Source organism: Pocillopora verrucosa, chromosome 5 (assembly GCF_036669915.1).
Source record: "Pocillopora verrucosa isolate sample1 chromosome 5, ASM3666991v2, whole genome shotgun sequence".
Classification (NCBI taxonomy): Eukaryota; Metazoa; Cnidaria; class Anthozoa; order Scleractinia; family Pocilloporidae; genus Pocillopora; species Pocillopora verrucosa.
Window position 1 is genome coordinate 12306968 of NC_089316.1, and position 27908 is coordinate 12334875.

At 38.1% G+C, this 27908-nt stretch overlaps 3 protein-coding genes, 1 non-coding gene and 1 pseudogene across 4 annotated transcripts; 2 read left to right on the plus strand and 3 right to left on the minus strand.

Moving 5' to 3' along the window:
• Positions 1–12460: 12460 nt before the first annotated feature.
• Positions 12461–15289, minus strand: LOC131799969 (uromodulin-like). The gene is made up of 4 exons (XM_066166377.1): positions 15278–15289; positions 14801–14915; positions 14040–14162; positions 12461–12847 (listed from the first exon to the last, which is right to left on the minus strand). Exons 1-4 carry the CDS (start codon positions 15287–15289, stop codon positions 12474–12476), a joined length of 624 nt encoding a protein of 207 aa, XP_066022474.1. The 3' UTR covers positions 12461–12473.
• A 278-nt stretch (positions 15290–15567) lies between these two features.
• Positions 15568–15640, plus strand: Trnai-gau (transfer RNA isoleucine (anticodon GAU)). Its single transcript has one exon. It is a non-coding gene; the product is annotated as a tRNA-Ile (tRNA).
• Positions 15641–16295: 655 nt separating this feature from the next.
• On the minus strand, positions 16296–27461 carry LOC131786038 (uncharacterized). Its single transcript, XM_059103014.2, has 3 exons — positions 27200–27461; positions 18182–18206; positions 16296–17840 (listed from the first exon to the last, which is right to left on the minus strand). Exons 2-3 carry the CDS (start codon positions 18201–18203, stop codon positions 16756–16758), a joined length of 1107 nt encoding a protein of 368 aa, XP_058958997.2. The 5' UTR covers positions 18204–18206; positions 27200–27461; the 3' UTR covers positions 16296–16755.
• On the minus strand, positions 18201–27172 carry LOC131771700 (uncharacterized). The gene is given in 3 exon segments (XM_066167127.1): positions 18201–18765; positions 20337–21135; positions 21138–27172. Coding segments are annotated over 3 exon segments (6222 nt in total). The 5' UTR covers positions 26194–27172; the 3' UTR covers positions 18201–18398.
• LOC131785288 (uncharacterized) lies at positions 19018–19709 on the plus strand (annotated as a pseudogene).
• Positions 27462–27908: the final 447 nt, after the last annotated feature.

The following is a 27908-nucleotide window of genomic DNA, read 5'->3' on the forward strand; positions in this document are numbered from 1 at the left end:
CTGTTTATATTTTATCAACTGACATTAACGAAGGATAAAATTTGTTTCGTCGAAGGCGCGCTCTGATTGGCTACTCAATCTCCGAATATTCTTTGAGTCCGAAAAAATTGTAATCGTTGCAGGAATAAATGAGTTAAAATCCCCTTGTTTTGTTCTATTATTTCACTGCTTTAATCTACACTAAAAAAAATATTCACCTCAGTGTCGGTGACTGGCGGTGGGTATTTACTACGCTGCCTCGGTGAAAAGTTTTTAACTGATACAGCTCGTTGACATGAATTTGGGGACGACAATTTCCAGATAATATGCATGGTTTCAGAGATATTTAATCCCGCTTGTGAGTGGAAGGGGTTGTCAAAAATAAGATTATGTATCAAAATTCTGATCAAGTTCAAAACGACGCATGCTTGACGCCAATTTTAGAGCATTAACTGCTGCTATTTATGTGTACATACAGGCTTTTGTGCTGTGAGATTTAATTCGTAGATAACTTTTGGAAATCAGTTGTGTCCATACAAACCCCTTTCGCCACGTCAGGTAAGCCTAATTGTGATAAAGGTAATCCCCTCCCCTCTAGCTCCTACCTTTTTCAGCGTTTGGTGATTTTTTAATCCAGTCGTTATAGTTATCTGAGTTATTAAAGGTGATTTTTCTCTATTGGCAAGTCCAAAAACTGATTTATGGATTACTTTTAAGCTAAATAACCGTTTAAAGTAAATATTTGCCTTTAAAAATGACCAGAAGTTTCTCAAGGGATTGTTTTTCTTCGATAAATTTTCCTTCACAAGTGTGTAACATGCGTTCAACTTCATTTAGATGCGTCGTAAAATGTAAATGTTTGGTTCATAATGAGTATGTTATTTTTGCCATTTTCTTTAAGGTTTTGGCCCTTGTGGCAAAAGAAGTTCACCAGTGCTACATGGGGTTGTCTCTGCATTCTACGATAAAATCATGAAGTAACGCCCTGGGATTTAAGCTCGCTTGTGCAAGGATACAGCACCCACGAGATATTAGCTGAAATTGCTTTGTTTGCCGCAGCATTTAAAATATAGAGCGGATAGCGCTATATATCCTCAAGATATTTTGTGCATGTGCAGGGAGAAGACACCTCTATCTAAGGGAAATGAGACATCTGTTTCCCTCTCAGATGGATCTGAGCTACATGGAGACAGGAAAACGGAGGAAATTTTCTTAACGTAAGCACCAGTCCTGTTAGTTTTATTACTCCATCGTTATCATCCGCTCGTCTATAAATGTGAAGAAAACAAAGTGACTCTGGCTCTCAGTCTTTGAATCCTTTCACTGATGCTATACTGACGAAGAGTGTTAGTGGAATGGTGCAGTAAATGAAAAATTGTTGCAATCCCTTCCTCTTGATTCAAAAACCGCGTGTACCCTCAAGGACTCGTAAAAATAATTGAATAATACACTTTATTCAACCCTGAAAAGACCAAGTTCCTTATGGTCGGGACCCAAAAACTACTGCGCAGGCTTCCTAACGAAATTGCGATCTCTTTCTGGGGGAAAGAGATCACACCTTTCTCCAATGCCAAGGATCTCGGAATAATTCTAGATAACAACTTAAACTATGATCAATACACCACCAAACATCAAGAAGCTTCAAGCCGTTCAGAATTTCGCGTGCAGAATCATCACAAAAACAAAGAAATTTGAGCACCTAACACCAGCGTTAGCCGAGATCAAATGACTACTGGTAAATTTGCACGTGCAACTGGACTTTCAACCAAAGTTCAGCTCGTAAAAAGTTAAGGCTGATTTATTCACGAGAAATGTTTGCCGTGTGAGTTATTCAGAATTAAGGTTTTGATTCTTTCATTTCAGGGTGGAGGAATATGTAACAAGAAGTTTGGATCAAAATATTGTCGATCCAGATCCCGAGATGATTTACACTAAACGAAAACGTCACCGTTTGAATACCAATTTTATAACATAGCGCGCGTGCTTGCCCTATATTAGTCCTATTGAGCCACTATGAACAAAATCCTTATTTACGCACGCCCGTGCGTAAATAAGATAACGCGAGTATTTTTTTTACCTGGCTTCAGAGTCTCCGTCCCGTTAAGCTGCAGTGCAGTTTTCCTTCTCTTTGAAATATGGAAGAAACCAGAGAAAAACTGGCCAATTTTTCTATCGGCATTGACCTTTTAGGTCCTGATCCAACAAGCAACAAAAATAAAGCCGAAAAAAACTCTCAAGTTGCACGTTTCGCAAATTTGTCGGAAGACCAGCTGCAGCAAATTTTGGCCGAAAGACAGACATTCACTGGGAACAAAAAAAATCACCAATTGGTCATTAACAACATTTAAAGTAAAATTTCCGTTTTTACTGTCGTTTTTAAATTTGTTCAACCTGGGGAATAAAATACGCAGTTGTTAATTGAGAATTTACCAAAACCAAAACAATCACAATTGCACTCTATCACAATAAAAGGCTTCTCCGCGTAGATTCTTGTTGTTGCTCTCTAATAAAAGAATTTGCTCATGCTTTTAGCTGTGCGTATATCGAGTTATGGATGCACTTGGGAAGTTTGGAGAGCACTCAAAAAGCTAGAGCTGCGCCTCGAGCTACTCTTACGCATTTTTCGTGATCTCCAAACTTCCTGCGTGATCCAGAACTCGATAAACGCATGCTAAGCATGAACAAATTCTTAATTAGGAAAGTCAGTGGGCGACATAAATGCTTGGACACAATGGAAACTGAAAATTCCATCGGACGGCTAGGGGTCATCTCTTGAAAAAGTGCCTCTTTTGACAAGGGCAGAATCTAAATTCGGGACTTCACTTGACTTTACAAATTAAGTTATATGACGCTGTCGTTGCGAGAGAGGGATCTTCGAGGCTGAACAGACCACTCGTAAAGTTTGTCAAGCATGGCAGTCTGTTTGGCTATTTCTCTGGATAGACTGATCCTCTTACACTGTGGCGACGTGTCTTCTAATCCTGGACCGCATCAGAAAACCTTAAGTTGCCTTATGCAAAATGTCAGAAGTTTAAAGGCCTTTCAAGTAGTTGATGGGTCTTCATACGAATCTAAACTTGGTATCCTGCGTGACATAGCGTATGGATATGATCTCGATGTTATTTGTTCGACGGAAACCTAATTGAATGAAGCAATTACTGATCATGAGATTCTTCCTACGGCTTACAACATCTACAGACGCGATCGTGTTGGTCGAACTGGCGGTGGCGTTATGACTGCAATCAAAAGCTCACTTTCTTCATTTCAGCTTAATGTACCGTCCGACTTCTCAAGCGTGGAGATGGTTGTTGTCGAAATTAATAACTTAAAATATGACCGCAGCATTTAATTAATTAATTGTTATCGTCCTCCAAACAACGATCAGTTTGTTGGTCATTTCTCTGATTTTATGAAGTCCTTGGTGTTTGGTCGCTACTACTCTGTTATTGCTTCAGGAGATTTAGGGTATTGTTGGTAGTATTGTTCTTTTGCGTCTTTACTGCTCTTTAGTGCGCTCTCATTTTTTGTTTTTGCTCTCAGTTATGGGCCCCTCAGTCAAGTACCAGCAATTTAATCCTTGTTGAAAACATACAAAGGAGAACTACTCGTTTAATCAAGCTTAAGTTATTACCGCTAAGTTACTGGTTAGAATATCTCAACTTAGTTTTCTTTTTTAAGTGCCTTCATGAGCTTATAGATTTCACTCGTGAATTTAGTTATTGTTTTTCTTTTCTAAAGGGCAACACGCGCCGTGCTTCATCAGGGCTGCACTTAAAGTTAAATGCCTGTCGTACGTCTTCCTTTCGAGACTTTTACTTCAACAGAATAACTTTGATGTGGAACAGTTTATTTCAAAATATCAAGGATTCAGACACTATAAGCTCTTTTAAAAGTAAACTCAAGTCGTTTTATTTTACTAGACGGTTGAATGCTTTTGATGGTGACAATTTTCGTTCTTTTAAATTAATTTGTTCTAAGTGTCGCCTTGTAAATACTTCTTCTGTCTGTACTTGTTAAGCTAAGTTAAGTTGAGTTAAGTTGTTAATTTGTATACTTTATGTGATTAAGATTATTTGAATTGTAGTTTAGTCGGATTAGGGAAGGGATCTCTTTTCGGGATATTTCTTTCCTGGATATTTTTTACGGGGCTGGGTGTGGGTGTATTACCCAAGTAGGGGACTTATGTCCTATTGTTACGCACCTATACTTGTGCTTGTACGAATCCATTAAATAAAATAAATAAAATAGTACTTTCATAGCTTTAAAACGAACGAAAGTCCTCACAATTTAAATGTTGCTCTATGTATAATTTCTAGAGAGGTTGTTTTTGCAAATTGTGGCCCCTCGTATGCTTCCTGGAGATCCGGATTTTGCAAACACGTTCTAGCTTTGATGTGAAAGGTGTACAATTACACTCTTTATAACTGTAAAAGTGTCACAGAACTGCAACTTGAGGCAGATGAATACCGTTCAGCAACATGCACCTCAACCATGCAGAGATGGCATCAACCACGTGTTGAAGGTACTACATCCTGCCTTATATCGTGGAAGGGGTCTGTTTACAAAACACAACTACATTCCATTACATACTTTATAAGTTTTCCCCATACTTTATTAGTATTCCCAATACTAAACAGCAAAGAACATTGTAATAAAAAATTAATAAAATTATAAAAAGCGGTCAATTGAAATAATTCTCTGGAATGTGCGTTTTCAACTTTTTTTAAATGATGTTAAAGATAGCTGTTTAAAGTCTTTGTCTAAATTGTTCCAAATGTTGACTGCTCTATGGAGGAAACATCGCTGGCTTGACTTTGTCTTGCTTTGAGGAATATCAAGGGATTCACTGTTTCTAGTGTTATGATGGTGAATAGACTTGCGTCTTCGGAGAGACTCACACAAGTATGTGGGGGCCAGGCCCTTCACGCACCTAAACGTCATTACAGTGTCTCTGTAGTGGAGATGCTCATTTACCAGTAGTCGTTTGATCTCGCGTAACGCTGGTGTTATGTGCTCAAATTTCTTTTTTTTTGTGATGATTCTGCACGCGAAATTCTGAACAGCTTGAAGCTTCTTGATGTTTGGTGGATGTGTTGATCATAGGTTAAGTTGTTATCTAGAATTATTCCGAGATCCTTGGCATTGGAGACAGGTGTGATCTCTTTCCCCAAGAAAGAGATCGTGATTTCGTTAGGAAGCCTGCGCAGTAGTTGTTGGGTCCCGACCATAAGGAACTTGGCCTTTTCAGGGTTGATTAATGGTTGATTTTTACAGCACTAGGCAGTCACTAGTCTTAAATCTTTTTCAAGAACACGTTCTGCAGATTCGGCATATTTGACTGGAATTGATAGGAAGATCTTAGAGTCGTCTACGTAGGAATCGAGATTGCATACTTGTGGAGCGAGACGAAGATCACTGAAATAAATAAAAAACAAAAGTGGTGACAGTATGGCGCCCTGTGGTACACCATGGGTGATAGGGAGGGGCGTAGATGTAGATGTACTAATATGGACCACCTGAGTTCTGTCAGTCAGGTAACTCTCAAACCATTTCGTGGTTTTGTCGGCGGCAACAAGGCTCAGCTTCTGTAATAATATAGAATGGCTAATATTGTCAAAAGCTTTCGATAGATGTAATAGTATCAGGGCTGACAGTCTCTTATTGTCCATAGCACCTAATAAGAAGTCGCTGATCATAATATTAAGAGTCTCTATAGGGTGGTATTTACGATTACCACTATAATTATGTTTATTAAGGAGGCCGTTACGTTGTAAATAATTGCTGAACTGTTGAAGTGCTACCTTCTCGCAGATCTTTGAAGCAACGGTAAGCATCGAAAGGGGTGATTATTTGATGGCTCCTCGTGATCTCCGTCTTTCAGTAGTGGCATGACCTCAGACGCTTTCCAGGAGTTTAGAAATGTAGAAGTTGCGAAAGAACGGTTGATGATGTCTGTCAACGGGCCGAGGATAACGGGAAGGCAGTCTTTGATGATGCGCATGCTGACTTTGTCGGGGCCTGGAAACTTATTAGAAGGCATAGATGATACGATATGTTCGACCTGCGTAACAGGTAACAGGGGTGAAATTAAAGAGTTCCTCGGATGAGTGTCTAGTCGTTGGTGGTGAAATTAGGCATGTGTCTGAAATATTGATGTTGTTGTCTATGGCCAACTGTGCTGCAGTTTGAGCAGCGTTTCTCCCAACAAAGGAGAAAAATTGTTTGAAATCGTTAGTAACTAGCTCAGTGTCTCTACTATAGACTGGAGTTTCTTTTTTGATAGATGGAATACAAGTATTGATTATTTTCCCCAGAGATCCAGGGTTATCTTTGTGTGACTGGACTTCTGTGCGGATGTGGTCACAGTCGGCATTCTTAAGAAGTCATTTTACACATCTCCGGGCTTCCTTGTAGGCCTTTCAGGCGTCTGCATATCGGCTTTGTCGATAACGACGAAAGAGCTGATCTCTAAAGGTTATCTGATCCTTAATTTCAGGTGTTACGTAAGGGCAGGGACGACTGCGAATTCTGATCGACTTCATTGGTGCATGAGCGTCCAGTGTGGAAAGAAAAGTGACATGAAACGTTGCAAGTTTGAAATTTATTTCTTCCTCTGAAAAAATCGAAAGAAACTTGGTCTGCGGTAAACAGACCAGGGTTATAATGCTTGTAATTCCTTGTTGAGATATAACATGGTAGAGGTTTAGGGAGTTTCAGCTTTAACTCCACGTACGTTAGTAACGCCACGCGCATGGACGAGGTCAGGAGATAAGACTAAATTAACATCAATCAGAGGTTCGCAGCTGTCTGTTATCCTTGTTGGTGTTGTAATTATCTGCTTCAAGTTAGTCTCAGACAAGAAATTAGACAAAGCTTTTCAGCACAGTTAAGGTCTCCTAAGACTGTAATGGGCTTGTTCATGGTAAGTGCTTGAATGTAACTCGGTTTCAGCAACTTTTCAAAACAGGAGAACGGACAATCAGGCGGTCTGTAGGATATGCAAATCACGACTGATCGCAATTTCCTGTATGGCAGTTTTAGCCAAAACTGGTGGAAATAATTATCAGATAAATGGGAAATGCCCTTCAGTACTCTGACTGTAATGTCTTTGCGAATATAAGCACAGACTCCCCCGCCGCGTTTACGTAACCGTTCCTGTCTATAGAGGTTATAGCCGTCAATGCTAGCCTCAGAGTTGGTTACGGTGGTATTCGGCTAAGTTTCAGAGATGGTAATAACATCGGTTTTATTCGCTGCAATCCTATCCCTGAGCTCAATAAAATGCGATGGACTACGGAGGGAACGAATGTTCAAGTGGACGATCTTGAGCTTTGATGTTGCACAATTACGCCGGGCAGAACTACTAAAAGGTTGACCTCGAGGCGTACAAGCTACGTTTATGGTTGTAGACTCAAACGTCGACCTGCCGCTCGATGAGGTAGAAGGATAAGGCGAAACAGCATTAGGAATTGTTTCCATGATGACATCATAGGTTTGAACTTGAATATTTGATGAGACAGAAGGGGTTTTGTGCACATCGACTATATTTGCTGAAACTTTAAATTTCGATGAAAAAAACCATGTAGAAAAACGGGAAGAACTTTTCAGTTGTCCGCCCCGTTGTCCACGGAATCGACGTAGTATTCTGACGGTTTTTAATGCTTCGAAGACTGACGAAGAAAGCGGTTTTAAAAAAATTCCCTCCCTGTTACGCGTGAGGTGACTTCCACAACGCACGGGAAAAGCGCAACGATAGCAGAAAATTTCTTGAATATAGTGACATCATTCAAATTTCCAGGCTCTTACGAGAATCTGAAAGGTCTTGGAATTGAAAATGACAGCTAGAGCAGTAATAAAACAAAATTTAAAGGACCTAAGAAACTAAGCAGCTGGTCATTCAACCGGCGCATCTTGCCACCACAATTAGAAGGTGAGCACAAAAATTGTGGTATTACGTGTCACCTTTATGAAGCAAAAAGAGTTGACAGGAAATAAAAACTAAATGATTTTGTGGAAGGAACCATTATAATTGACGCACACTGTGAGTGATTTGCTGAAAGCATGGATAGAGAATATGGCTATGTTGGGGGAGATTGGAAGCCATTATGAGGACTGATAGGTGAACCTGTTACCTCAGCTGGCCAGGGTACTTTTACATTATTAGGGAATTTCAAAAAACCTATGGCTGCGGCAACCATGACGTAGTATGAATTTGAAAGTGACAAAAACTGATAAACACTACTTAAGCAACAGTGAAAATAACGCCAGAAAAAAGTTCAGGCCTGTACGGGATTTGAACTAATCCATATGCATTTCTATCTCCGCAGTTCGCATATACGATTTTTATATATTTACAGTCATTTATTCATGACTTCACGGGTTTATTTGGAACCAACATAATGACTAGCTCCCGGTTGGCTTGTTAGCTAGGTTGGTAGAGCGCTGCAACGTATCGCAGAGGTCATGGGTTCAAATCTTGTACAGATCTGAATTTTTTCAGGCCTTATTTTCATTATTGTTACTTAGTGTTTTTTACTACGAAGCTCGCTTCCATATTCCGTAGGAATTTGAATTCACAGCTTATTTTCCAGTAGAAGAAATGAACTTACCTCGTAGGTTTTTTGGTTTTTAAGTGCTATGCTGTTAATGTCATAAGTATACATACTAAAACAGTGGACAGCATTGAAGGCGCGCTCTGATTTGCTAATCCGCAAACTCCGAATGTCCTTTGCTATCCACCTCTAAGCAACTCGTGCTTGAAAATATTGTAATTGCTACCGAAATAAATGAAAAAAAATCATCTTTTTGTGCTGTATTATCTCGCTGTTTTAGTATTGCTATGCATAATACCTGTAAAGATAAATATCTAGAAATTTTTAGAATGCTTAGTCATGCTGGTATGAAAAACATGGAACCAAGTCTAGAACCTTTTCACATAGTCATGATTTAATACTAATAAAAAAGTCGCGCTGTAAGCTTTTGGAATGTTCTATATTTTTTTTCAAATATATATAGGGACTCATTCGTCTATAGCTAGTACTGAGAGTTGTTGCTGTCGGGAGTGACAGACTGTTTGGAAAGCTATACCAAGAGAGAGCTACTGCGCAGGATTGTTCATTTTAAGGAGCTTTATAGAAAACTGTGGATTTGTGTCTGTGGAGAGCTGAGTCATAGTCTGTAGGGGGTTTTAGTGAGTTTATTGAGGATTATTACTGTATTGTTTATTGGAGTCGCTTCTAAGTAAGAATATTACACATCTTTTAATAAAGTAGTTGAGTCTCTGGGGGTAAGGTGTTCTTTCAGTCGGTTAGATTCTACCAACAGTATACATTAAAACTACTATTCACCTCAGTGTCGGTGGCTTGTGGTGGATATTCACCTTGAAGCTTCACGGCTCAGTAAATATCCACCATTAGTAACCTCCATGTCGGTGGAGTTTTATTACTAGGACGCAAAAATGAATACACATCCTTACCTTACGTTTCTGCTACATTTAGCACTGCGAGCATTGAACTCATTCTCTTCTTTTCCCTACATTCTCAGAGCAACGAGTACCCTTTGTGACACTATCGGTACAATAAAATCTTGTATGGGTGACAGGCTGTAAACATTTCCATTTTAGTCGTAAAATGTTGCGTTTTCTGCACAAGCAAGTGCGCTGACGATGTGAATTTCCAAAGCTTTCTTATTGTATTGAAAGGAAACTGAAAAATTCAACGATTTTGATATTGCTAGCAAATCGTCACACACGTTTCAGAAAATTTGGGAAAAGTTAATGATTTTTATTTCTTAGTATCGTATATAGCTTTTACTAACATAAACACGTGTAGTGTTAGGTCACAAATACATAAATCTCCAGTTATGCTGCTGTTTTATTCTTTTTCTAAGTCTTATTCGTTTATTTGAATTTTTTGGTTAGCGGTGTTGCCATTGTAAGGTTTTCAAAATTTTAAATTTGACACATCGGGTAAAATAGATGTTTGTGAAAATAATGTATGTAAATCAGTGAGTGTTAATAAGCAAGCTATGCTTTTAAGTTAGGTATTAATGTCAAGTTGGTAGTATAAGTTTGGCCTGTTTATTGAGTAATCCTCATTATTTAGGTAGTGTTAGCATTGTAAGTTATGTTAGTGATGTAAATGTTTTAATTATAAAAATTACATTTCCCTCGATTGTGATTGGTTGAGAAAATTAATATTTTCCACTAATTCACTTGTAAATTGTTATCGGACAGTTTGTTATCGGACAGTTCAACAAGCCAATCACTTTCAAAGGTGTAGTTTAGATCAACCAGTCACACCATTAATTAATTTACGCCTCCTTTGTCAATCTTTTAAACCAAATTTTTCCTTTCTTTGATAACTTGGTTATTCTCCTTTTCTCGGAAATTATAATGTTTTTGATTAATGGATAATAAAACTTCGTGTCGTCCAACTCAGTCTGTAATCATACCCGTGATAAAAAATGGGACTTCCGCTGCGTAATCGTTCGATTTTGTTATCACTCGTATGATTACAAACTGAAAAGGGCTCCTCTCTGTCCCTTTATCATTATTAATTTTGTACAAATGAAGAAAAAAAAGATGCAGTCACCATTTTCCTAGAATTAAAGGTGATACTGAAATGTTTGTAACACTTTTACCTCGATGAGTCTTCCACTACATTTAGTTTTGTCTTTCAGACAAGTTTTGTCTGAAAACTGTTATAATAAAGAGAAATAACGCATTTCACTTGTTTAAATTGTGGTTTTTTGACCCATTCAATGCTGAAATACAGCCTGAACTTACATAAACAGGGCCTTCACAATTAAAAGTATGTGGTATGTGTTTAATGTTTTATCCAGATAAAGTCTAAATAAATTATTTGAGCCATAGATTAAATTAGTTTTTGTATCCTTTAACATAGCATTTGTATTCTTTAACAAAGCGAAATGTTGTCGTGAAATGAAATGCATGCTCGAAATGAGCATGCAAGCTAAGTTCCAGCGTTCGTTGAAATCCCAGTGGGTCTTAAAAATTATGCCTCAAAATACTCCAATCGCATACGAAGAATTGAAGATATACGCATGTGAGGTGTTATTTTAATGTACATGTCAACTGGCCGGTTGCATTTTTTCCTCACGGAAAACAGAGGGAATGTCGCTCAAGTTTAGATTTGTCCGCTACGATCTTTATTCACGTAAGCTGCAGTATTCGACATCCCAGCATTCCTTTGGAAAACTGTTTGAAACATTTAACTTATAGGAGAGGGGTTAGGATAGCAGAAAAAACCCAAATACATAGAATCGAAAAAAGAGACTTTCCATACATGTGATGACTCATACTTTTCATGCTATAAAAATACTTAGAAAATGTATTCTGTTGAATTCAAAATGTTTTGCGACTGAACCTCTCCCTACGAACATCTTTGTGATACGGGTATCTCGCTAATTCCTTACGGAGAGCAAATGAAATACATGTATGTTTTGTTAGAAAAAATCGGTTTTATACGGATCCTCTAAATCTCAGACATTTATGTTGTCTTCACATTTATCTGACATTCATGTGATAAGAAGCGCATACCTGTTCATGTTTCTACAGACGCTTCAATCTGAGTGACTTTACCGTAATGAACGCAATGGACAAATCTCTTATTTGGAAATTTTGCTTTGTCCATTGGGTTTTTGTATTACAGTGTTTCGACTGCTGTTTTTCGGCGCTGCAATTATAACAGTTGGGGTCTTTAACTAGCTCGAAAATGAAAAGAAGGAACAAGTAGTTTTTAAACCTTTGTTTAATTTTTTTTTTTCTAATTTTTTTATGTGATGTCGTGACTTTTTCCCAGATTTCAAAGCTAACAATCTGTTTAAACAGAAAAATAAGATTCTATCAGCAGTTTCACGTTGGAACTGTAATAGCCTAAGTCAGTAAAAACTATTTTCTCGCTAAAGGTCTTAACAAAGCAGAATCATCTCGCCAGAGGCACCAACAGTGAATGATTGTTGTTCAGGGACATTTTTATGTGCTTGAATGTGTAGCACATACGATGCCAAAAGTACAGTCTTTTTCCCTTTTAAATTCTGGATAAAAACACATATGACCATGGAATATATATGCCGAGGTCTTCGCGTCTTCTTTCGTGAACGATTCGGTCATGTCGATCATGTTTTTTTAACGCAAATTAGCTTAAGTTCATTTTCAGTGCAGGCAAATAACCACATATGACCATGTACGTTAAAAAGTGGCTCAGGCAAAAGTCTAAAGAGAAATATGACTTCCGCCGGGCTGGCAAACACGATAATAACATACAGCATTGAACTAATGGTTTATGTAATGTGTTGTAGTCTACATCAGCTTAAATAGTGGTAAATTGGAGTATATCACGAGTACTCATTTTGAAGTTAGTGCACATAGCAAAGCAAGAGAATCAACTTAAATTTTAGAAGAACTAAATACAACAAATTATGCCCACTGAGTTTTTCACCTGCAACTTTTTTCCCATTTACCTGCTTCTTGCTTAGTCTGTGCCACAGTAGCGATAATTATAAGCCGGAGGTGGAACTAGTTTGTAGATAAAGTAGGATCCACAGTTTTTCATTACGATTGTAATTGAATGCTTGCAAGTGTCAGCACCTCTGGTGAAACAGACCGTCCTAAACACTTCACCATCTCCCACTGTAGGTTCAGCACCATTCAACCAACCTGAGAAGACTGTATTACAGTGATAATCATCCACTGACGTTGTTGGCATTTTTGTCCCTGCGGCTCCCTCAAAACGATACCATCCCTCAGATAGCCAGTTGTCACACACACCTTCACTATATCTGGGTGTTTCGTAAGTACTCTTTCTCTTAGCGTCCCTCAGAGTTGAGTAGTTATAACAACCGTTAGCTGGAAAGTAAATAGTAATTTAAAGAGGAAATGCTAATCAAAATTTTTTGACTTTGATTGCAAGAACTCATCATCATTTATCGTTAGGATTGTTATGCATTATTACCACCCTTTCTAATATAAAAAGGGACTTGACACATTATAGCGACGATGTTGTGTAAAACATACGGAAATTTTTTAACCAGCTCGGCATTGACTTTCCAATTACATTACCTTCTTTCTCGAAAGAATAGATTCACTATAGGGCGAGTGCCAGTCCTCTAAATTAATTTTTTCAACGAGAATCCCGCCACCCTTGCACTGAAGGCACACCCGAATCGAAAATGAGTTTTGGCGATGACCCATATGTAGATTAGGGAGCCTAAACGAGGGCGAAATGGGGAAATCATCGGTCAGCTCAGATAAAGTTGACTTGAAAAATTATCAAAAGTGGAAGTAAGTTGTGCATTTTAAGTGTCTCTCGTTTAATGCGGGGTGGTCAGAAGAAGCGGCTTGTTTGATCTGTTTTCTTGCTTAAATTGAACAGCTAAGGGTTCACCTCAAAAAAGCTTAAATAAGCTAAAATGAAATAACTTTTCAACGGCAAATTATACATTTGAGTGCCTCTCACTTTTTGTAGTTTTTGCTAATATTGGCGCCAGAAGTAGCTCAGGAGTAACAAATTTCGCTGATCAGATTAGGATTCAGATTGCAGAAAATTAATCTTTTTGTCGGAAAACATGCCCTCGTCATTTATTTCCGTTACTGTTCTCGCCGCAGAATGAAAATGAAACTGAATTCCGATTTTTACGTTTTAATGTTTATAAAGAATTACAAGCAGTTGGAAAATAAACATACGAACAAAATGAAAGTGCAGATAATCAGACAGACAAAAAGACAGACACACAGAGAGTCTAATGATAGGGATTATGACAGAGAGAGCATTGGACTAAGAAGAGAGGGGGAGAGAAAGAGGAAAAGGGGGAGAGAGAGAGGGAGAGGGAAAAACACACCGAAAAATAGTAAGAAGGATTCCTTCATTTTTAACAGTCATTTAAACCATAAATTAAATGCCACATGCACTTGCATGTAAAAGCTGAATAATAGGGCTCATAGCCCTGCTTGTGTTGCGGCAGGAATGAGGCGTGGCCTGCATGTAGAATGGCTGATGGATAATGTACTTTTTATTTGGTGATTATCAGTTAACACCCACCTGTGCACGTCAGGCCATCTCCTATGAATCCTTCTTTACATTTGCAGTCGTAGGATCCACGGGTATTTATACATTCAGCATTTGAATCACATTTGTTTTCTCCTAGATTACACTCATCAACGTCTTAAAGAAAAGATCATGTAAAAATTCACTTACAGAGATTTCGAGACCACAGACTTCTAGTAAAGCACGGAACACAATGAGTTAGGATCTGCATATCTTTAATTTATTAGGGACTTAAAGAAAACCTTGACAACGACAGTAAAGAAAACGTAGCGAAACAAAAGATCTAATGAGCAAAGCAACTATGCAACCTTACTTAGCCACCTCATACAGAAAAAAAACGTGAAATCACCAACTTTAACTTCCTCTTAGCAACTACGTCACTTTTTATTTTAAACTTAATGAAAGAAGTCGCACCGTCAGGAACGGTAAACGTTTCGAGCTACTGGTAGGGTTGCATTGCAGAGAGGGTTCATCGCGTTCTCCATCTCTAGAAGCGGCAATGAGGACATCCTCCTCCGGATAAACGCCTTTCGACCTATCGTTACCCAACCCCCCCCCCCCCCCCCCCTCCACTCTTACTTCCCCCAATGCTTCCTTCCCTAGTTTTCTCTCATAGTTCACCGCTGCTCTTTCTTCATCCTCGACAAAAAAATAAAAAAAGTGCAGGAGGAGAGTACTAAAGTCACCGTCACCGACTTTCATAATCGTTAAGTGACTACTAATACTTAGATATTGAACACGTATATCTGCCTCACCTTCTGTGCAGTCTTCACCTGTGTAACCCGGTACGCAGACACATCTATACCCCTCACTGGAAAAACCGGCCTGGCAGATCGCATTTCTCGGGCATGGCTTGTTTTTGCAAGCGTTCTTTACAAAGACGCAAAAAAGGACAAGTCAAGGCTTATCTACGCAATTACAAGGCGGGGAGGGAAGGGTAAGGAGGTACATTGACATAGTCATTCTGAGGACGGATGAATGAAACAACGAGAGCGGTTTAAAATGATCATCAACTGTTGGCAATACTTCCAGGAAACTTTAACATTGCATGCTTTTTTGACAATAAAATAAATTAAATATACATGTTCTTGCTTTGTGAATAAATCGTTCACAAGTGATTAAAAGCTAATGAAGGAAAGGCAAATAATTGAAATAAATTCGTAGATTAGCAATTGCAGCAGCTCAAGACTTGTGTTTTTTTCATCCGGTGCTCAAACTGCGTTTACTAGTACCATACTCTCCATATTCAAAGGGCAATCGAATTCAATAAAGGTTGCAATTGACTCGTGCTTAAAATTGTATCTTTGACGTTCGGTAAATATCGAAACTTCGGTGAGATAACGATAAGCGTTATTTTGTAAGCTACGTCTCAGAACCAATTGCGTTAATTGCAAAAAATAATAATTGAAAGCACTTAACCTAACTGTCGTGTATGCCAACTGGGTGCTGGTCATTATGTTGGTTCCGAATAAACCCGTGAAGGGAAGAATAAATAACTTGTATTAACAATGAATCGCCACATGGCTTGTTAGCTCAGTGGATAGAGCGCTGCACCGATATCGCAAAGGTCATGGGTTCAAATCCCGTACGAGCCTGAATTTTTTTCAGGTCTTATTTTCATTACAGTTTAAGTAGTGTTCATTAATGCGAAGATCGTTTTCAAATTTTTTTCTTTAACTGCAGTTCACATACATGGTTTTATATATTTATGGTCAAAATTAAAAAGATGTGAATAAACCAGTAAAAAAATGAATTGTAACAAAGACATACGGATAGGCCAAAAGAAGACCTCTATTATCCTAACTAGATATAGCTATCGCTAAGTGCCAACGAGCAACCAATGAAAAGAAATACTCATTGGTAATGTTAAAAAATGGAGTCATGTTTTGTGGGTGTAAATTTTAGTAGTGAAGTATTCCAACCAACGTGAAATGTTTTAAATTTTGAGGTGAATATGGTGAAAACGAAAATAAGTTTCTTGATTTTACATTATTGCAATACAAAAGTTTGTGCTGCAATGATAGCCAAGTGTGTTTTCTTCCCTTTCTAAAAATTATGTGTAAAACTGAATAATATAAGGTAATACAGAACAAAAATGAACCCACAATAACAACTCTTAATTGTATATGAACTGTAACAAAATATTTCTGAATCACTAAATAAATTTTTTCTTCACAGTCATTCAACTGGGATAGCACAACTATTAAGTTTGGGATGCATGGGCCAGTCTGAGATAACACATGCTACATCAGTATTAAACAATAATTTTAATTTTCCAACATCGTTCGAGACAGTCACACAATGTTATTGGACTGTTCACACAGAATGAACTAATCAGAGTTTACTTCTGGACGTTTAAAGGAAAGAACTTTGTATTGTTCATTGTTTGGACATTGTTGACCAAACAAATATTTTCTTCGAGACAATATAAGATAAACTTCAACGTCATTAATTTTATCCTTAATTAAGGGATGTATAGAGCGAAATCTCTAACACATGAATCTAAACTGTAACAAAATATTTTTCATTCACTGCTATAACGTTCCTCAAAGTCAAACACCTGGGAAAGCAGATGCACATCTTTTAGCTTTGGGATGCATGGGCCAGTCCGAGACTACACATGTTACATCAGTATTAAACAACAATTTTAACTTTCCAACGTCCTCCGAGACAATCACACAAGGGTATTGGACTGTTCACAGACAATGTGCTAATCAGAGTGTACTTCTGGACGTTTAAAGGAGAGAATCTTTGTAATGTTTGTTGTTTGGACATTGTATACCAAACAAATGTCTTCCAGAGACATAAGATAAACTTCAATGTCATCGATTTTATCCTTTAGGGATAAGGTTGATCCTGCCAGCAGGGTTTCTAGTTGCTCAGTGAAAGCCTGGATCCACATCTCTTTGCTGTTGTCACCTTCTGATTCAGTGATAGAAATTTTTGCTGAAGCCTGCAGTTTGATATCTCTTGATCTTTGACGTGTACCACAGTTTTTACACTTCAGTGTGGTGCAAGTGAATGATTCAACATCATTTAAGCGTTTTCTGCACACTTTGCAGGAACAAAAGATGTTTAGCTTTGACACCAAATTGAATTCTGAAGCAGTTACTTCCTTTTCTGGACTTTTGAGCATATCTGGTCCAGTCAGGGTTTGCACTGTTTGTGTTGTAAGGTTTGCTGTTGTGTTTGGCGATGTACTTAGATACGTCGACCCTTGGAAATTCTTTACTGTCAGGTTGGTGAAGCAGTATGATTTACCCGTTGTCAAGGTATGGACAAGGGGTTCCCAAATGTGAATCATTGATGACCCAGTGTTGTCCTCCAACACGCAATCTTCCTTCACATGGGCTGTTGCTCCAGTGGATCTGAGAACAACAGCCTTGAGGTCTTCTTTTCCCATAGTGAGGGAACCACTGACATTGACTTTTTGGTTTGGGTGCAAACCTTTTACATTCGACACAGTAACTGACTTTGCAGCACTTGATTCACCTGCACTTTCAAGCTTTGGCTGCTCGGTGTAACAAAATGATACATCTGACAAGCCTGCTTTATGTACGGCAGATTGTTGATTGAAAATACATTCATTGTCGTCTTTTACAATAATGTTCTTGAGCTGTACTGGGCTCTTGGTTTCCTCAAAATGTTTTAAGGAATCATGGACATAGAGATTAAATCCTACCAAACGTTTCACTTTAGTGGGTGAAGTTTGAAGCTGAAATTCATACCACTGATGCTTTGACTTAAGGGACTTCTTAATTGGACTGAGGTTGTGAATAAACCCATGGTCGTTTGCTGCAAGTAAACAATTAAGATGGTTAGAATATGCATAAGAGAATTATGTTTGATTGGCATGGTAATGTCAAATAATTTGGGGGGTTGGATATTTCAAGAAAATGACACATTGCAGGTAAAGCTTGAAATATAAAGGAGTCAGCATGTACTCATTATTATGAGTGAACAACAATAACCAAGAACAAAATTGCCTCTACCTTTCACAGATACAGTAGTCAGGTGCTAGGGGCTGAGTTGCTGCAAAATAACAGGGACACCAGTTGTCCCTGTTTAGTCTTAGACTACTTAAAGGGGCATGAATTCTGTATTTATAAGATAAAATAATTATATTCAGTACTTACAATAAGTCCTTTTGCTTGCCATCGTCTGCAACAAAAAATGTTTTACAAATTAAAAATACATCACACATAGATACATATTTTATTGACTTTCCTCCAGAGGCTTTTCAAAGACAATAATTAAATCAAGTCAAACAAAGAAAAACAGGGGAACACAATAATTGGTATTTGGATGTCTTGTTTAGCTTTTGGAGAACATGCTTACTGTATTAAGTCAAAGTTACTCATGATGACCATTTTTAGAAGCATTTAGAGATAAAGAATCAAGTCTCTTTTCTTCAATTAACCTATATTTCAAAAAATTTGATTTTTTGTAAGCTTGCAACCTTTCAAATGTCATTGGCTCAATTATGAGATCTTGGAGTCTTTTTACTCTACTAAGAGCCACATATGTCATACCAGGTGAATTCTCTGAAGGGCCGAGATCTATCCATGCTTTTTTAAGAGTCAGACCTTGGCTTTTGTGAATAGTCATAGCCCATGCTAGCTTTAAAGGAAGTTGTTGTCTTTCACATGTGTGACCTATGTTTTGTGAAATTTGGGTTATTGGACAAATTGGAACGCATCTTGGAACACTTGCAGTTAACCCATTGACATCCGATGCGCCCTCATGCGCCCAGAAATAAAACCCCTCTGAAATTCCAATGCGCCCTCATGCGCCCTGTCAAAATTGGCTTGTTTTGATTGGCTGTAGCTTAGAAACAAAACTCCCCTGGGTATTGAAAAGCAGTGAAACGTGACATGCAAAAAATAAGCTTTCGTTTGAGACCAAACTCACTATTACACGTTTACCGTGCGATTTTTTCCAAATTTTTCAAAAATATGTCGTGGTCTTAGACATGGCTTCTGGAAGAATTGATGAAAGTTAATTTTCATCCGATGAAGAGCAAGAAGTCTTCGCTGGATTTATCATCGAAGAAATTGAAAAAAGCGACAAGCTCGTCAAGCACAGCATGAACAAAACTTGCTTCGAAATGTGGATGACGAGATGGAAGACTTTTTCGACCTATGGTCGCAAGAAATGGGAAGCGATTCCGATGTTGAGCTATACGCTAGTGAAGAGTAAGAAGAAAGCGACGCTAGTAGTGATGAAGAATCTGCCGCAGAAGAAAGCCGACCAAATGCTCTTCAATGGTCTAGCTAATTGCGACAAATTAATGTTGAGGAATTCTCCATTCGTCGTGGCCCGACCAGATCTCGGAGAAAATGCAACTGCCAAAGATTTCTTTAATGTATTTATCGACGATGCTTACATTGACGAAGACGTCCGATACACCGTCGCGTACGCTCGTTCGAAAGGGGATCGATCGTTCACATCTACCCAAGCGAAAATTTCAGCGTATCTCGGGCTAAACATTCTCATTGGAATCCATCAACTTCCTCAGCTGGCAATGTACTGGGATTCTGACGAGTTTGTTGGAGTTGATTGCTTAAAAAAACGATCCCAGAGCACCGCTTCATGACTCTCGGGAAATATTTACATCTTGCTGACCCGACTGCAGAAGACCGAAACGATCTCCTCTGCAAAGTTTGCCCCCTTGTAACTCGCTTGGAGCAAAAGTTTGCCTAAGCGAAGAAAATATATGCATTGTTCAAAGTGAAACTTTTCATCTAGGCGTAAAAATTGGTTTGTTCTTGCTCATGACTCGCAAAAAGTAATTTTATAGCTGCGCCTTGTGACATGTCGCGATGTCGCTATGGCGGGCAAATTCAAAATTGACCTGCGTTAGAAAGTTTAGGATTCCTTTTGTTGAGGAGGAATTTCCGATCTGTCTTTTGGTGTTGTATTTGAGGGAAACCTTTTTACATAATTCTGATGGAATAAGAGTGCAAAAGAGAGTCATCATACTGATAAATACTTTCAAAGCTGAAGGCAACCTTGCCAATGACTCGCTGTACATCATGAAGTTGAATCCGTTCTCTAGCTTTAGAATTTTTTTTGAGAGAGCCTGATGCTCAAATTGAAAATAAAATTTGACAGGGGAAAGTATATTATTTAATATGCAACTTTGTGCAGTTTCCCTTCAGTAGAGTGAAATGAAGACCTTAAAATCTTAAATTATTTTGGCAGTGGTCTGTGTGTTCACTGTGGCAGCCATTTTCTCTGGAATTTCAGGGGGTGGTCTGAGCTCTAAGGTGTGGGGCTCAATGGGTTAAAGAAGGTCCATTATATTGTTCATCAAACTGTACAAGAACACAAATAGGCAGGGCTGGAGGAGTTTGCCCATCAGCATATACAAAATCTAATACAGTTCCTAGTGCACCATTACAAAGACCAACTTCTGTCCACATGTTCATAGTGAGCATAACTCTAGCACCTTTAGCTAAATATATGACAGGTTCTAATCCTCCCATTTCATCAGAGCTAAGTGTTTGAGCACCACCAGAATGACGGGCTTTGATTGTTGCTATTGGCTGGTTTAGATTTTTTAATTTGATCAAGTTCATTTCTGCAACTTTTGCCTTCAGATAGGATAGCCTTACAGATGATGTTAGGAATTCTTCAATATTTGTTACATTTTCAGGAGTTCTAGATAACAATGTCTGCCAATCTGCCAAAGTGGATTCTCCATTTCGTGCTCTAATGAGGAGATCTCTAAAGCAGCTGTGGGCATTAGTTTTGCCATCAACTCTATGATTCACTGACAATGTGACGACTTGTTTGAACTCTTTATATATGAGGTGACCCTGAATCTGTTTTTCTGATTTTGGCAAAGAATGGAAAAGTGGTTTATCACCAACTGGGGATAACTGTGCTATATCACCGACCAGAATAACAGAAAGACCACCAAAAGCTTGATCAGCTAAACCTGTAGCTTGCCTGCATCTACAATCTATCCACCCAAATAAGCTCTGGCCAACAAATGAATATTCGTCTATAATCAAATACTGAATGTTTTGTAAATTAGTTTGAAGTTGTTGCAAAGCTATTCCTTTCAATTCGAAGAGTCTTTTGAACCAATTGGTAGTTTGAGGAAAGAATGCAGTGTTACACCCTTGACATTAAAAGAGGCCTTTCCAGTATATGCTAGTACTTGACATTTTTCCTTAAGAACATTTCTTACAGCATCAATAACATAGCTTTTTCCTGAACCTGCAATTCCTTTAACAAGTAGATGCAAAGGCAGTTCATTACTGCTGTTGAAGTGATTTAGAATGATATGGTATGCCAACAATTGATCGCTACTAAAACTTGAAATATCTATTACTCTTGATGATATGTGCCAACTTGGTTCATTTTTATTTTTCTGAGTATTTAACCAAGAAGTAACAGAAAGTAGATCAACATCGTCAAAATGTTCACTAACATTGTGCCAATATCCTTCAGGAGCTAACGTCGAGTTATATTCAGTATCTGTGCTCAACTCCTGTAAATTCAGTTCTGACATAAACATCCACTCTTCCTTTTCTTCCTCTATAATTTCCATGTTTTCATTTTCATTTTCCAGATTAATGGCTGCTTTTAAGCTGCTCAATTGCAATTCCCAGTCAGGAACACTGTTCTTCCCACAATCACTACACAAAAAGTTCATCCAACATGCTTTATAAGTTTCATCACACTGTTCAAGATTGTCCCATGCATTGTCTGCTACATGTTGCCAAGGTTTATATTTTAGCAGTTGATATTTACAGAACAGCCCATACTGCTGATTTTGAGGATTTGAAGAAAATTTGGGATAAGTTTTAACTATTACAGCTTGCTTCCTTTTCTCCAGTTTTGAGTTTTTGCTTACAAATGTGGAGGTAAATTGCAAAAAATTATATGTCAGTATGTCTGGAAATGTCTTAATAAACTTCTCTCGTTCAGCATAAATATCCAACATGGATGGGATTGTACAAAAATCCTTATTTTTGGACACCTGTACTCTTCGTGAACCATCAAGAGATGTATTTATTACTTCATGTGTTGCACTTACACATTTGAGTGAGAGTAAATGATGCATAACTTCTTGGATTGAATAATCTCGTTGTCCGACACTTTTGATCATAATTTGCTTCAAAATGTTATGAATGTCACTTTCGTCCGATGCTTTACTAATTACATTGGTGAATGCATTATTTAGAACTGAAGAAGCTTTTTCTCCTTTTGATGTGTATTTCACAAGATATTCCAAACATGCCACATAATCTATAATAATTTGAATATCACAATTTGCCCTCCATCCTTGGAGCTGCAGTGGTTGGTGACGATTTAATCTTGAATCATTTCGCTTAGTAACAATGGTTGCTCTATACTTGGTTTGGCCTGATTTAGTGTTTATTGGTTCAAAATCTATTCTTGTCTTTGGGCAATTTTCAAAAGGAAATTTGAATCTACAGGCTAATTCATTTTTGCTAGTTTCCCTTAGACAATACTTAGTACTGCACATTGTATGTCTCTCAACAGAGTTTAATAAATTCACATAGTCTTCCTCTTTTTGTTTGCCATTCAAAGACAGATACTGGGTTTGACATGGATGAGAATCTGGTTTGGACCACCCTTCTTCTGGGGAACATGGATTCCAAGTTGTTAGTATAAAGTCAACATACTGACAAACAACAGACTCTGCTTGTATACCTTGATTTATCTTAGTCTCCAGTTCTAATATTTCTTCTTCTGACAAATTTCCTTTGTTCTCATTGATATGCTTTGATGCTAAAAAACCTTGCAATGCAATTTCTGTCAGTTCGCAAAGTCCTGGATCATTTTTCAATTTTGCAACTCCATGACAATGAATTGAACCTCTCTGAACTGCATACTCGTATCTGTACCAATGCCAAGAAGCCCCTAATGACTCTTTTAACCAAAACTTGACAAAACGATCTGTTCGCTCAGTAAAAAACCAATCCAAGATATGTGGATTTTGAAGAACATTTTGCTGCCTGATTGCTGGTTGAAGTGTTTCAGAGTGAGGGTCACAAAAGAGTTCATGAAATTCAGGCCAATGGTACTCAGCACAAGATAAAGTAAAAAATATAGTAGGCGGTCCTACTTGAGCAATGGTTGCTCGCAAATCCTCTTTAGCTTTGTGCCAATAGCTATTGCTACCAGTAACATTTTTAGCATAATGCATAAGTTTTGACATTAAAGTAGAATACGTATTTGTTTGAAGCATTTGTTGAAGTTGTTCTACAGTTAACTTAGCTTCACCAGGGTTTTGCTTTAAAAAAATATTTCCCTGACTAAGGAGTCTGTGCCTCTGAATCATGTTGAATGCCCAATAAGCAAACCGTGGGTGACTTGCAAACCTATAAGCCCATTTACCATTATTATATTCAGCAAATTTAATCAAATGTTTTATTTTATCTCCAAGGGTCACATCACGCATTGTAGCACTGTTAGTAGGATCTCCTTTACCATCTGGGAACAAAGTAGGAAATGCCATAGTAGCTAAATATTCAATTTTAAACTCATTGAGAGGACTTGAATTCCTATTAGGCCAATTGATTTTACTGTTTTGTAATAACTCATCTTTTATCAGCTGCTTCTGTGGCTTTAGTTGTACAGGGTTAAGAATTGTGCTACTCAATTCTGTGTCTTCATTGAAAGGTATTTCATCAAGAGGACCTCTGTCTGGATCAATTTCATCATCTTTACTGTTCTCAGTACAATAAATTTTACGCAGCTCAGTGGGAATGCCATCAGAAGGCAAGAAAGCCAACAATTCATAATCAATAGTGATATCCTTATATACAGGGTTATGTTGAACTAACCAGTGCAGAGCACAGCTGACCTTTTCACGTCTCACAGTGAGATCTTTATAAGTATTATCTTTGCCTTTGACTGACACAACTATTACTGGCATTTCACTTAGGTTTCTTGGCAATGAATTGGCTAACTCTTGGATATCTTGAGAGAAGTTAATACAATGACCTTTATATGCTTTTTGTCCACCTGGTTTTGTATAAACAGAAATTACTGGGAAAACACGAGCTATTAACATTTCCTCTAATTGCGTTAAACCTTGCAATTCATTTGGGACTTGTGAAGGAATCATTCCATTCTGAGATGAAAATTTTTTCACTCCATTCTTGTCACGTGAACATCTTGAACACATATAAGGAGATCTCTTTTTGCCTTTTGATGATAATGGCCATGCCTCATGGCAAACTTCACACATATAAATTTTGAATTTAAGTGAATTATGAAAGTCTTCCATGTTTTTGATAGCCCACTTCTGTACATGAATTGGTCCAGTGTTTATACTGTCAAATTGAGATAAATATGCTTCTTTGTCAACATTATGCAGTGGTTTATCTACTTTTTGCCATGCTGTAAATTTTCCTACTGGTTTAATTACATCAAATGTATTGTCTTCCTTTTTCTGTCTAGAGTTCCACTTAAATTGCACAGTTTGTTTTATCAATTGTGCTTGCTTTTCCTCCCCTGTCTCATAATCCTTTATTTTCCTTCTGTATGCCCTCATATATTCTTTTTGGTTTTTTTGTCTAGAAAGTTTTTCACTCTCTGTCTCTTTGGCTTTTTTAGCTGTAAATTTTCCTACTGGTTTAATTACATCAAATGTATTGTCTTCCTTTTTCTGTCTAGAGTTCCACTTTTGCACATTTTGTTTTATCAATCGTGCTTGCTTCTCCTCCCCTGTCTCATAATCCTTTATTTTCCTTCTGTATGCCCTCATATATTCTTTTTGCTTTTTTTGTCTAGAAAGTTTTTCACTCTCTGTCTCTTTGGCTTTTTTAGCAATTTTGTAATTCTTCAAATGTGGATTTACTACATTTAAGTTCAGCTTTCTTTTTCTATCTATCAATTTGTCAGTATTTGTTTCTGGTCTTTGTCGTTTTCTGGGTGTGCAAACTTCTTTCCCAAAATCATCACAGGCTTGGCGTTCTTTATCCTCTAATTTTGAATAAGAATGGTCTGGCATTAATGTACAGGAATCAATGCCTTGATGTATATTAATAATGTTATCAACAGAGCTTTCATAAACAGCAAAATACCATCCATTGGCGTAAACATTCAAAATATCTTGAAATGTAGCATATTGCTGAACTGCACTACAGAGATCATCATAATAAAACCAATAACGACCATTGTTTATAGCAATAGTGAAATGGTGGCTTGCACACCGCACAACAGCTTTTAATAAGTAAAATGTACCTAAGAGTTCCATACTTGCTGGTAGAACAGTTTGACCAAAAGAAATTGATGATAATTCAATGTGTAAAAATTTTGGCATGGTAACAAAATGTTGCAAACCTGAAATATCACCAGAATGCCTTTGACATGCATCACAAAAAAGTGGGCTGCTATTAGGCAAAGCAGCTTCTGAAACACAGTTTTCAAATTCAGTGGGCAGAATATTTGGACAAGTAATATACAAGACAATAGTGCTAGTAGTTTTCAATATTTGATTGTTACACAGGGTGCAGCAAGTCTGATTACATTGTTGAATAAGAAATAATGATTTCAAATCACTGGTTAAATCCCCAAATGCTTGCATGGTAAATATGTCACTAAAAACAGCATTTGCAGTCATTGAAGAAAATGATGGGCAATGACCTCTGATCAGTGACCATATAGGCTCTCGCACAACATCAACAGCACCAACAATTGCCCTTTGATTGCACGCCTCAGAGATAACTTGAAAAAAATCATTGCATGTAATGTTTTGAAGATGATTGCGAAAAACAAAATAACATAGCTCAAGAAAGCAATCAACTGCACAAGAAAACTTCCCTACGTTGGTCAAACAATAATTACGAAAGTGATCTCTTACATTTGATCCTTCACACATGTATGTAGAATTACTATCAGTGCTATTACATATTGCATTGCGTTTTTCTTCCAACACTTCTGAATTTATGTTCCCATTCACAATGTGTGCCTCCTTGTTTGAAATAACGAAGGGATTAAAACTACCATTAGAAGGATAAGCTATTCGCCTTGACAAGTATCTCCCCCTAAATCTGAAATAGATCATGCTGCATTTTGGGCACACACTCCCCAATTCTAACAGATTATTGTGGGCAGTACGATTGGGAAAGAGTAGCAACATAAACAATAGCCACATCATTTTCAAACTTTTGTGCGGTTTATTGCTCTAGGTGTACCTTGTATTTTAGTGGGCAAAAAGTCTGTGCTTCAAAAATTCGTGATACGCTTGATATTAATAACAGTCGAAAGAATTGATCGAGCTGACAGTTGATTATTGCAGCTTGCTCGCTCTCCAATGCACTTCCGCCGCGTTAGGTTTCCTTTGAATTTAACTCAAGCTTAAGTTAAGTTGAATCTCAGTTGCTTCGATTGTTTTCAGCTTGTTTGTGGGGTGACAAAGTTGGTTCAGTGGCCAATGACGAGTGCACTCTTTCGTGGCTAGCTCGCCGCTAGTTTGCTACAACTTTAATTGCTTTCTGCTCGCTATTAATGGTGACAAAGTTGCCTCACTGGCCACTAGTTTGCTAAAACTATCGTTTGTTTTGTTTGAATACAGTTTCAAGCGGTTTCTCAGTTTCTTTGATTGCTTTATGCCTGCTGGCGTTGTCTAACTGCTCGCTATTAATGGTGACAAAGTTGCCTCATTGGCCACTAGTTTGCTAAAACTATCGTTTGTTTTGTTTGAATACAGTTTCAAGCGGTTTCTCACTTTCTTTGATTGCTTTATGCCTGCTGGCGTTGTCTAGATTTGGCACCCTTGCCGACTTTGGCACTCTCACGTGTGGCTCGTTCGCCGCCGCTAGTTTGCTACAACTTTGATTGCTTTCTGCTCGCTAATGGTGTCAAAGTTGGCTTACTGGCCGCTAGTTTGCTACGATTATCGTTTGTTTGAGCTTTGTTTTGTTTAATTCGGTGGTTTCTCAGTTTCTTTGATTGCTCTATGCCTGCTGGCGTTGTCTACATTTGGCACGCTTGCCGACTTTGACACACTCGTCAACTTGGCACACTGGCCGACTTTGGCACACTGGCCGGTTACTGAGCTTGCTAACTCGATAATTATACCACAAAGGCACTTAACTTAAGTGCACTCACGCAGAATTGGAAATAAAACTTACAAAGGTAGGTGAAAAATACAATTTTCTTACCTCAAACTTGCTCGCTCCTCCGCTCGATAAATGACAAAGCTGCTAAGCGTCCACGATAAGCACCATGTGGACTTGACGTCACGATCTTTGCGCGCTACCATTGGTCCGTTGCAAAACAAAGCCTATTCACATTACGTCATTGGAATCTCAGGAATCTTACCTTACAGACATCTTACAATCACTCGAGATTTTTTCCGCCTGTACAATACTCTCGCACGGCTCTATAATGCTGCCGCCTCGCCAGCCTCGCGTCTTCGCTCGGCTGGCTCGTTGGCAATTATTGCAGCTATAAACACACCTTGGATCCACGATAGGTGCTGTTTGGAAATGACACCAGATCACTCGGATGTTCAAAATGTGTAGCGTTATTCATCTCGCATTTGGTGATCGAGGGAGAATCATTTGATACTAATATATTATAGCTCACACAGTTGGGTTCCATAAAACACAATGCTCCAAAGAAGTCCTTTGCGACGTTGTCAACTTCTTTTATCTTGTGGTTAAGCAGCCGTTTTCCTCTAAATGCAAGGGCAGCACTGAACCCCAGTTGACGACATTGGTCTATAGAAAAGAATTATATTTTCCGATAGGAAGAACATAATACCACTGGTTGCAAGGGAATGCTCCATTTGACAAAGACACCGGATTTAGTGGTAGAGGTAAATAATAGGGAAGGGATGGAGGTAGAGAAATTGGTGGAGGAAACTGC

Excerpts from the sequence above, each read along its gene's own strand:
- LOC131786038 (XM_059103014.2), bottom strand. The coding sequence starts at position 18,203 with ATGGCAAGCAAAAGGACTTATT. Across the intron at positions 17,841-18,181 it reads GGCAAGCAAAAGGACTTATT|CAAACGACCATGGGTTTATT; the intron begins GTAAGTACTGAA and ends GTTTACTTGCAG.
- LOC131799969 (XM_066166377.1), bottom strand. Across the intron at positions 14,163-14,800 it reads AGGTGAAGACTGCACAGAAG|ACGTTGATGAGTGTAATCTA; the intron begins GTGAGGCAGATA and ends CTTTTCTTTAAG. Across the intron at positions 12,848-14,039 it reads AGATGGCCTGACGTGCACAG|CTAACGGTTGTTATAACTAC; the intron begins GTGGGTGTTAAC and ends TTTACTTTCCAG.